Below are 12,043 nucleotides of genomic sequence, written 5' to 3' on the forward strand. Positions count from 1 at the left end.
CAGATGGTTCCTTTGCTGAATTAAGGCAGAATTGTCCCCCACATTCCTGACTTCTTAGTTCAATTAACCAAATGCTGAAGCAAAGATCTCTACCTTTCCTAAAACTATGCGTCAGAAACCCTCTAATTACACCTCATCTTGGTTCGTTGTGTTGTCAATTAAACTCAATATTTACTTGCACCGGCGAATTGTTTCAGGCACCTGCGAAAAAAAAAAGAGATATTAATCGTAGCCTCAATACATATTCACATACATTTACAGGCCATTGGCCGGCAAGCAGGGGCAAAGGTCGCGAAACCAGTCCAAACTTCCCAAGTTCTGTATTCAAAAATCCAGAAACAACACATTTCTCCATATTTCCAATAAAATTCACATCACCAACTTTTAGAACACCGTCCAACACAAATAACTGGGATTCCTCAATTTACACTGGCTCCTAGGTTAAACTTTTATTCACTGAACCAAGTCCATCTGGCTCAAAGATACTGCATTCCTTTTTAATCAAGTAAGACACCTCAGACTTTAACCGAATTTCAACACAAGGTTCAACACCCTGGAAATTCACAGGTATTTCACAGGCAATCGGGACGGCAGCCTCTTCTCGGCTTTCAATACTACTCGCAGTTTCAAATTCCAGTTTTCCCTGATCCTCCCAGTTACTCTCTGGGAAACTCTCAGCCAAAAGTAAATTCAACCTTGTGGGTTAAAACAACCCCGTCTGCTAACCTAGCAGACTCCCGCAAGTTAGCGGCATCCTTTTCATCTCGGTATGCCCTTTCATCATCGGAACGCACTTCTTAAAGTCTTCAATCACAACCAGCTCTCTCAAGCAATCCAAACCCTCAGTTACCGCTTCCGAGGTATACCAGCGACTGAAGTACAGCTGTTTCTCATGGGCAAACTCCACATAAGTTTGGTTCCCGGAGTTTCTTAAATCTCTGAACTTTGGTCTATACGCCTCCAGAACCAACTCTTGGACTTGAAGCACTGTATCTTTCATTGTATCATAATTCTTTGACTGTTCAAGGGTCAGGGCAGAATACGACTGCTGAGCCTTCCCCTTCAACACACTTTGTAACATGACAGCCCACTGATCCCTCGGCCATTTCCGACTCCGGGCCACCTTTTCGAAATGTAGGAAATACCGGTCGACCTGAGCTTCATCAAATGGTGGTACTAACTTAGCTTCTTTGCTGACATTAAACGGTACCACCAGCTCCTTACCCTGTCCTGACGCTTGATCCTGCCGCTCCCACATCACCCTCTCGAACTGTCTCTGTTTTTCTGCCTCTTCAGCCTCGAGCTGTTTAAGTTTCATCTCACACATACTTCTGTTTTGCTAACTGAGGGTGAACCTCAGTCTTAGTGAGTACTTTACCTTCAGCAAACATTTCCCACACCTCGTCTTCAAATGTCCCCTTGGCTAGAAAATGCTGTGCTATATCTCTATATCTCAGACTTAGCAGTATCTGAGTCTTCCTCATGCGAGTGGTCTCATTAATCTTTAACTTACGAACAATTTTCAACAGTAAATCCCTCTTAGCATCATCCAACAGCTCAGGTGATTGGGTGATACAGTCTCACGGTGGGATGGTAAGTAATCAGTTCAGTTCCTGAATTTGGTTTGAGCAGAGTTGGAGAGAGAGAGTTAGAGTGTTGGTTTGTCTTCCAATGCCGGTGCGGATCCTCCACGTCGTCCTCCTTCCTTCCGAAACTTATTTAAAAGTTACCAACTTGTGGCCACAGAAAAGGGGATGCCGTTTTCTGCGGCGGAATTATCAACCCCAGACCAGGGTTAAACACACCGATATCTCCCCACCGGCCACCCCTTTGTCCACACTGCGAGCAAAAACCCCACCATCGTCGTGTGCGCAAAAAGCTCACCAGTGTCCTCCTTGCCTCAGGAGTCGTGTGTCTCCTGTGGTGTGTCCTGTGTGTCTCAGGAGTGTGTCTGATTAAAAAGTCAACGACCTTGTATATATCTCCAAGTGGTGAACACGAACTGTCCATCACATAGTTCCGCCTTTCAGTTTCCAAGACAACTCACAGACTTTCTGTCTCTCTGCTGCAAAATGAGCACACGCTATTCGCTCCCTCTCACTCTCTCGTTTAAAGGAACAGTCCACTTTAGAATAATCCTTCAGATCTCATCATAATCTAAACATAGCTACAAGATCTGTGATATATTCGCATATTCTTAAGAAAGTTTTATTGTTAGAATCTCAGCTGACAGCGAAAATTGCAACATTTTGCAAAATATCGTGGACGTACATGTACGTGTAAATCACGTGAACCTATTCCTGCTCCCATTTTACCGCAGATCGGCCTTGTTTCCGAGGCTCCGCCCCCAGCTCTGATGACATAAATTACAGTCCTGACTTCCCTTCAGTTCTGTGTTGAAGTGGGTCGGCGGCGGCGGCGGATCGTCTGTAGGATCCGGATTAGGAGACGACCATCACCCCCAGTGTCGGGAATCCGGGGGAGGGTTCACTGTCCGGGCGTGAAAACAAGTTCTCATCGGTGAGTACTGAGACCGGTCCCGAGTGTGGACGTCTGATGTAAGGTAATGCACCCAGTTAACTTCCCCGATCCGGCGGCCTCTCTGCGCTTGCTGGACATAACCTGCCGGGGTCGGTCTGTGATGTGGGACCTTCACAACATACCGACTGAGATGAGCCCCCGCTCAGCCCCTCTTGCCCTGGTCCTGGGAGCGTGATGAGGTGGTGATGCCGAGACTCCACTCATCCACTGAGGTTTATCCCGGGAACTTTACCTTCCTCACCCGGCCCCGCATCGGTCAAACCTTCACCTGGATCGATAGCCGGTGTCTACAATTGTTTTACATCATTCCAGGGCGCGGGAAGCGGCCCTTCCACCTGTTGTGTTCTTGCAGACAGAGAAGTTAAACCGAGTAACCGCACCTTCGGGACACTGCTCCGTCTGTCTGAGTAGATCCATCTTTCACCCGTTCAGACAAGGCAGTGAGATCCAGATCTCTCACGGCCTCTCATTCTGGGTCGCCATCGTTGTGTTTATTTTTGTTAGATCCATGCCACTGTTCCGACTTGCCGAAGCGCAGCCAATGATCTGGGTTTGTCATTTTAGGTTCTTTTTCTATCGTATTATTCAGTGCCCATGTATTGCTGAATGACCACCAGTGACTGTCCTTGATCCCTCACACACATGGTTCCATCTCCTCATTCACTCACATCTTGTGCAACCTCTCTCCCGCCCGTGTGTACCCACCTCAATGACGTACAGTATATCAGTAAAGTTTTCTCTAACGTTTGTATTCATTGTGAAGTGTCATCTTGCACCTTTTATCTCATTGGGTTTGCCAGGAATCGTTTTTTTCTGTTAGTTAGAACTACCAGAGGTTTAATGTAATGCAACACCTGGTCAGGTAAGAGTTACAAGCTACGAGCCCAGGGTGTGGCAGGAAGAACTCAGGAGAAGGAGAGACTTTCAGCTAATATTGTAATCCTACAGTGTAGTGGCCATTGATACACAAATGAGTGAGATGTTACAGGTGAGAGGCAGGATTGATGAGCCAAGATCATCATTCATGGTGAATGCGGGATACCAATGAAATTAAATATCCGCGGATACAATCGAGTGCATTTTTATTTAAAAAAAAACTGTACTGCATACAAACATGTCTTCCCTGTTTTATGCAACACCACAAGTCAAGATCACTATAGATTCCTCATAGAAAAACTCACGGGGGCAGGTATCTGTCTGGTAAAAGTTCTTTGGATTTCCCACCTACCCACTCACATCTGACAGAAAGGAAACAACACTGCAGACGGTGATCCACAACAGGTCTCACCAACCGACCATATAATGAAACCATCAACTCCTCACACCGCATTCCCCACGACCACACCCCGCCCCGGCTGTAATCTCCAATGTTGGTGGTTCAATGCTTTTGACCACCAACTGAAATGCCGTCTAGGATGGACAGATAGTGTCTATCCCGCCAGTGAAGGAATAAACAAAACGAATCTTCAGTTACCTCAGCCAGGGATCGGTAAAGCCCCGAGTGTGGACGGATCGTTTTCCTGCCGTTGCAAGCAGTAGCCCGGGGACAGTTCCGAGATGCGGGAAGCTCGCACCTCCCGAGCCTTTGCTGATGATTCGGAGCTGGGTTGAAAGTACGGCGTTTCCAATAACACTGTCAACTGCCTCGGTTTCCCGCGGGAATTGCACAGGAAGTCGATGCATTCAATTAGACGAAAGGAATTATTAATTCACTTAAAAGCGAATTGCTACATTTCTAATGTCGATCAACATTATCAATCACATTCGTGTTCATAAATATGGCTGACTGCCTTTGTGATGCTTATATTTCAGTATATACGGCTTCTTACCTTGTTAATGTTCAGTCAGCTCCTGCTGATAATCATTAACTAAACCCACAGCTTTATCAGCGGGTCTCTGCCTGTCCTATTTCTTGGTACAAGGTTCGTTCTGTCTCCAAACAAACATCACCATGGAGAAGAAATATGATCTCAGTGATTTTGAGAGTGGAATGTTTACTGGTGCCAGAAGGTTCAGTTCGAATATCGCAGGAATTGCTGAACTCTTGGGATTGTCAAAATCAACAGTCTCAGTTTGCAGAGAATGGTGCTGGGGGAAAAAAAAATCAGGTAGCGGCATTTCTGAGAGAGAAAATCGTCTTGGTGATGAGAGATTAGTGGAGAAAGGCGGGACTGACTCAATCTGCCAGGAAGACGACAGTAACTCAAATAATCACGAACTACTGCACTGTGCAGAGAGGCATCGCTGGACGCGTAACTTGTCGAACATTGAACTGAATGGGCAACGGCAGAAGAAGACCACGGGTATACAATTAATGGCGGTATTAATAGGTACCGGAGGAGCACAATACAGTGCACATCGACATTGTTATCAACAGTGAGATTTAACTCAAAGTTTAATTTTAAATATCACTGACAGATACTTGTGGATAGGAAGCGGATTAAGTCCAGGGTGACTCCGAGGCTGACTCACAGAACTAGTTGATTAGCGGTGGGTACTCCAAGCCAGGGCGAACAGGAACTAAGACCCGGCGAACGGCTCCAGCAGGACAAACATGACCCACGGGTCTGCACAGGGAAAACAGGGCGACCAGCGCAACACAGGCCGAGGAGGTCAAAACGGGATAAACGGGATGGACAGCGCGAGCAACGCAAACCGGACGGAACCGCGGGACGAGCACCTACCAGGGAAGCAGAACAAATCAGATTCAGATCAGGACGACCCCAACTAGACTCATTCTCGGAGCCCCATATATCCAACTACCAGCTGATGGGCATCAGGTGCGCCTCCTTGAGTACAAACAAGCCACAATGATCCGCAGGTGTGACTAATTGGCTCAAGGGTGAAAGGAAGGACGGCGACAACACCCTGAGTCCGGAGACCGCGATCCAGATGAAGACCTGTTATGAGGACTCCGGATCGCACCACAACATGAAACGCTAGAAAAACTGCCGGCACAAGTGGGCGTTTTGAACTCATCGTAACGTTGCCCACCTAGTACAGTCTCTGTGTTTACTCTGCGCTGAGTTCCTGATTCTGTTACCAGCGAATCCGAGCACCGGAATTCCGTGGGACCAAACAGTAAGTGAACACAATCAGAGTAATGTTCAGTTGACAACACGCACAGAAGTCTGCACGTTACACTCATCAGCACGTAACTCCAGACCCTGCTCCACAGCGCAGGAACTAAAAGACACAAAAACTCCTTCGAGCCAATGGTTGTGATGTGCTGTTCGATTCAGGCTTCATTTCGAAACTCAGTAGACAGTGACAAAGATTACATACTGTATCTCACGACAAATCGATCTGCTCCAGGGAGCAACCGCGACCCGCATCCTGGTTCTGATCGGGTGGTGTCATCGCATTAAATTATTGTGTACTTTGGGACCAATTTCCTGACTAACTATAAACTCCAGTGACAGCTGAGGGCAGAAATCGCTGTGGGCTTATAGAAAAGGCACAGTCAGGATGGGACTTCTGAACTCTGGTGAAAAGTTATGATTTTGGAATGATCTTTTCTTTTGAACATCGGACATTCTCTTTCGCCAGATTTAACTGTGCCCGGCTACCTGGAGCAGCGTCGATCTCAGAGTCAAAATCTTTATAAAGCAATCTTAAATATTTGTCCACAATGGGGACATTACAATGATGGGCACCAACTGTGTGGAGATTACAAACTGGAGATAAACACGTCCAAAAGTGTGCAACATATTTCACCATCAGATTAGTGTTCACTTACTGGAAATAAATAACCCTATCAATCAGATGACTTTCATGACTACTGGGTATATTTACGTTATTCCCGTCGGTGTGTTACCCCGCTACCACCGTTACTTTACAAATCCCTAAGCTGATTAAAGAAGAAGTACTGGCGCTATTAAGGAATATAGAAGTGGATAAGTCTCTGGAACCTGACAGGATATTTGCTAGGACCTTGAGGGAGATTAGTGCAGAAATAGCAGGGGCTCTGACAGAAATATTTCAAATGTCATTAGAAACGGGGATGGTGCCGGGGGATTTGCGTATTGCGCATGTTGTTCCATTGTTGAAAAAGGGTTCTAAGAGTAAACCTAGAAATTATAGGCCAGTAATTTTGACGTCAGTGGTGGGTCAATTAATGGAAAGTATTCTTAGATAAGGTATATATAATTATCTAGATAGACAGGGTCTGATTAGGAGCAGTCAACATGGATTTGTGCGTAGAAGGTCATGTTTGATAATCATTGAAATTTTTGAAGAGGATAAAGAAAACGTTGACGAGGGTAAGTTGTGGATGTTTGCTATATGTACTTCCGTAAGGCCTTTGACAAGATTCCACACGTAATGTTAGTTAGGAAGGTTCAATCGTTAGGTATTAATATTGAAGTAGTAAAATGGATTCAACAGGGGCTGTATGGGAGATGCCAGAGAGTAGTGGTGGATAACTGTTTGTCAGGTTGGAGTCCGGTGACTAGTGGTGTGCCTCAGGGATCTGTACTGGGTCTAATGTTGTTTGTCATATACATTAATGATCTGGATGATAGGAAAGTAAATTTTATTAGTAAGTATGCAGATGACAGTACGATAGGTGCCGTTATGGATAATGAAGTAGGTTTTCAAAGTTTACAGATAGATTTAGGCCAGTTAGCAGAGTGGGCTGAACGATGGTAGCTGGAGTTTAATGCTGATAAGTGTGAGGTGCTGCACTTTGGTAGGACTATTCAACATAGAACATACTTAATAAATGGTAGGGTATTGAGGAATGCAGTAGAACAGAGTGATCTAGGAATAATGGTGCATAGTACCCTGGAGGTGGAATCTCGTGGTTAGGGTGGTGAAGAAAGCTTTTGATATGCTGGGCTTTATATGTCAGAGCATTGAGTATAGGAGTTGAGATGTAATGTTAAAATTGTGCAAAACATTCGTGAGGCCAAATTTGGCGTATTGTGTGCAGTTCTGGTCACCGAATTATAGGAAAGATGTCAGCAAAATAGAGAGAGTACAGAGGAGATTTACTAGAATGTTACCTGGGTTTCAGCATCTAAGTTACAGAGAAAGGTTGAACAAGTTAGGTCTTTATTCTTTGGAGCGTTGAAAGTTGAGGGGAGATTTGATAGAGGTATTTAAAATTATGAGGGGGATAGATAGATTTGACGTGGATAAGCTTTTTCCATTGAGAGTAGGGGAGATTCAAACAAGAGGACATGAGATGAGAGACAGGGAGTAAAAGTTTAGGGGTAACACGAAGGGGAACTTCTTTACTTAGAGAGTGGTAGCTGTGTAGAACAAGGTTCCAGTAGAAGTGGTAGAGGCAGGTTCGATATTGCCATTTAAAAAAACGGATAGGTATATGGGCAGGAAAGGAATGGGGGGTTATGAGCTGAGTGCAGATCGGTGGGATTAGGTGAGGGTAAGCATTCGACACGGACTAGAAGGGTTAAGATGGCCTGTTTCCGTGCTGTTTGTCATATGGTTATATGTGAGATGATAGACATTCAAATGTACATTGAAAGGCAAGCCGCTGACAAGTCAGTTCACTGTAAGGCAGGATGTTGAAAAAAAGCGTTTAGCATGTCAGCCTTCAACAGTTATGGTGTAGAGTGTGGGGGCGGGGCATTATTTGCAGTTACATGTTGCTGAGACCACTTTTGGAATATTATCTAGAATTTTGGTTACCCTGTTATAGGAAAGACGCCGCCAAATTGGAGAGGGTGCAGAAGAGATTTAGGAGGATGTTTTTTTGGACGAGAGGACCGGGGTTACAGTGAGGCTGGCCATGCTGGACCTTTTTTCATTGGAGAATGAGAGGTGACCTCAGAAGTTTAAAATCATAAGGGGTATTGATAAGGTGGATTGTCATTATTGGAGAGTTGGAGAGTCCAAAATGAGAGGTCACAGATAGAAGGGAGGAGGGAAAAAATTAAAAAGTGATCTTGCAGATAACTTCAGTATACAGAGGATAGTGAGTACCCGGAAGAAGCTACCAGAGGGTGTGGATGAATTGGGTTCATCTGCCACGATTAACAGGCATTTGGACGGGTACATGGAAGGGAGATGCTTGGAGAGACATGGCCAAACAAGACAACTAGGACTAGCAGGGAGGATGCTGTGGTTGGTATGGACCAGTTGAGCCGATGGGCCTGTTTAGATTGCATTATTCTGGGATTGCATAATTTTTAAATGACACAAGTTGCATCCCAGTGCAAATAGTTTTACTTGTACACAGCGTACTGCTGTCAGTCACTGGTGTCGTTTCAGGGCTCCTGGCATCCAAGCTTTTACTCATACACATTGTGGATCATCCTAACTATCTGCCCAGTTCTTCTATCAGTTATCTGTGCTTTCTCTGGGCTCCTGGAATCCAAGGTTCACTGCTCTTCATGAAGCGTAAATTCCTGCCATAGATGATGCTGGTGCCGTTTTCCTTCAATAGATATAGGCCTAAGATGGCTTCGCTGTCTTGTCACAATTGCTTACTACTGAATGTCTGGGTGGATTTCGCCTTGCCTTTGGGACTAGTAATGCCTTAGTTGCAGCCTTCCATAAAGTGGCTTGACCAATGGATGGCAGCGTGGTTGGTGGGCCACTGCTAATTTAACTTTGAATACAATTCTCTGGTTAAAATAGAAGCAGGAAACCAAGGTCCTTGAGTATACTTCCTTTTGTTTCTCCTATTGTAGGCATACATAGACCAGGTTGAAATGCCCTGAAAATCTCATGCTTTCAGTAGCTATGCTAACACGTTACCTTACCTGCACTGCCATATATTCAGTTACTAATCAATGGTCAATAATACATCATCTTCCATAGTATCAGTAACCTGTGAACTCAACCTGAATGATGAGTGAGCTGGGACCTTACTCTTTAGAGCAAAGGTGGGGGGGGGGATGTGTTGTGAGTGGTGATTTGATAGAGGTGTATAAGCTGCTAAGAGGCATAGATAGAATGGAGAGCCAACAACATTTTCCTTGGTCTGAAATGACTAATATGATGGGGCATGGTGTTAAGATGATTAGAGAAAAGTTTATGGGATTGTCAGAAGTAGTTTTTTTTTAAGAAAATAGTGGGTGTATGGAATGCACTGCCTGGGTGGTGATAAGGGTAGATGCATCAGTGAGATTGAACAGGGTTTCGGATAGACACATGGATCAAAGAAAAAATGGAGAGCTATTTGACAGAGTAGGGATACATTGATCTTGGAGCAGATTAAAGGGTTTGTGCGACATCATGGGCCAAACTGCCTGCATTGTGCTATATTGCTAATGTTAAGGTGATTAGAGAAAAGTAGAGGGGTTTGTCAGAAGTAGTATTTTTTTTACAAAATGAAAATGGTGGTTGTATGGAATGCACAGCCTGGGTAGTGATAAGGGTAGATGTATCAGTGAGATTTAAGAGGCTTTTAGATAGACAAATGGATGAAAGAAAAATGGACAGCTATTTGAGAAAGTAGGGTTCAATTGACCTTGGAGCAGATTAAAAGGACGGTACAACATCAGGGGCCAAAATCCCTGCATTGTGCTATATTGCTCTATGTCTGGCCCAGCTCAGTTTATGCCCCGAGAGGAGTGATGAGAGCTGTGAAGCGAGGTGGAATACAGCCTTTGGAATCATATATCTTTAATGCTCAGAAAGAAACTATGCGATTTTCAGTGTAATGACAGAGATGGTATCCTATAGGTAGATTTGTTTTTCTGCTGGGATGGAATGCTTCAGGTCAACTAAACTTACAGCAGCGTGTAGGGCCCTGTCTATCCCTTACCTCACCACCTTTTTGGGGGTCAATATTACAAAGCATTAGTGAACCTCATTACAGCTTAAACTTCTCATTGTTCTCAAGCATCATGTAAATGTAAAGTTTTCGTTGAATTAATCCATACTTCTTCTCTATTTCAGGTGAAATATGAGAAGACATCGGCGATTCCATGAGAAAGTAGTGCTGGGTGTTCTGATTACTCTGGGATTGTTCTTCATGTTCTGGGATAATGTCCGACTTCGAGAGACTGGTGATGTTGCAGAAACTGTTCATCGCAAAGATCTGCCCAAGGTTGTTACAGCTGATGCAACTAGATCAGTGCTCAAGCCAAAGTGCCACGCGAACACGACATTGCTGCACCTGTCTTCATTTCATCAAGAGAACGAGCACATTAAAAACTTCTTGTTGTATAAACACTGTCGCGAATTTGACATGATTGAAAATGTCCCAGACAAATGTGGTGGTCGAGAAGGATCTCACAATGTCTTCCTGCTCCTGGTGATCAAATCTGACCCTTTCAACCAGGATCGGCGGGAAGTGGTAAGGAAGTCCTGGGGCAAAGAACGCGAATTCAATGGGGTCCTAATTAAGAGAGTATTTATCTCTGGTGTTTCTCCTGACCAAAAAGAAAACAGGAAATTGAATCAGCTGTTAGCCATGGAAAACAGAGAACACAGAGATGTTCTACAATGGGATTTCTTGGATACCTTTTTCAACCTCACCCTCAAACAATACAAGTTGCTGCAGTGGGTCAGTGAATATTGCCCCAGTGCTAAATTCATCTTCAATGGAGATGATGATGCCTTTGTCAACACCGATAACATGGTTGATTACTTGCTAGGCATGAAGGTTCTCCAACACCTGTTTGTGGGCCATCTCATTTATGGGGTTGGGCCTATTCGCGAGAAGTGGAGCAAGTATTATGTGCCAGAAATAGTGACCACCATCAAGTCGTACCCACCATACGCTGGTGGAGGGAGGATACTTATGTCTGTGTATACAGCTCATATCATTTACCACATAGCCCAAGACCTTGAACTATTCCCCATTGATGACGTATTTTTGGGGATGTGTCTGGCCAAGGCTGGACTAGCCCCACGCTCCCATAGCGGATTCAGGACAGCTGGAATCAGTGTTCCTTCAACCCAAGGTGAATCTTTCAATCCTTGCTATTACCGTGAGTTGCTGCTAGTGCACCGTTTTCGGCCTTTCGAACTGCTACTGATGTGGGATGCGGTGCATGATGCCAATCTGAAGTGTGCTCGTGCTCCCCAGAAGTCTGCATCCACGGAAAGGACCACATGAGTCATGAGAATGTAGCAACTGTTGGAATGGAATGCAGTTTGTGCACATGTGTTAATCAGTTGTTTATGCAATGTACGAAGGTTAATTCCTAAATTATATTGGATATATTAACTCATAGGGTCGGCGCCTTTCTACATTCTACAAATGTTTGAAAAGCTATCAGGTGTCATCACTCAGCCTAATTATTACTGCACCCATAATGACTTCCAATATTGACAGGAGCACAACAATTTAAGTCAATTGTAAAGTTATTCCAAGTGGGCAGTCCTTGTTGCATTGCGTGCAGATAGGTACAACATGTTCACTTGGGGCACTTGTATAATAAGGCACAAATAAAATTTTTAGTAACAGTTATATCTGCGTATTTTTTTCTTGCCGTTTCTTACATGCCCCTTGCAAAATGTGAAAGAGACAAATGCATTTCTTGGACTGGAACTGTGAGAACAACAAAGAATCCAGATCTGA

General features: G+C 44.5%; 1 protein-coding gene across 1 annotated transcript; it reads left to right on the forward strand.

Annotated features, from left to right (window-relative positions):
• The first annotated feature begins 10,420 nt into the window (after window positions 1–10,420).
• LOC132387229 (N-acetyllactosaminide beta-1,3-N-acetylglucosaminyltransferase 3-like) lies at window positions 10,421–11,578 on the forward strand. Its single transcript, XM_059959586.1, has one exon. The coding sequence runs from the start codon at window positions 10,421–10,423 to the stop codon at window positions 11,576–11,578; it is 1,158 nt and encodes a 385-aa protein (XP_059815569.1).
• Window positions 11,579–12,043: the final 465 nt, after the last annotated feature.

The sequence above is a fragment of the Hypanus sabinus genome, unplaced genomic scaffold (genome assembly GCF_030144855.1).
Source record: "Hypanus sabinus isolate sHypSab1 unplaced genomic scaffold, sHypSab1.hap1 scaffold_1643, whole genome shotgun sequence".
Classification (NCBI taxonomy): domain Eukaryota; kingdom Metazoa; phylum Chordata; class Chondrichthyes; order Myliobatiformes; family Dasyatidae; genus Hypanus; species Hypanus sabinus.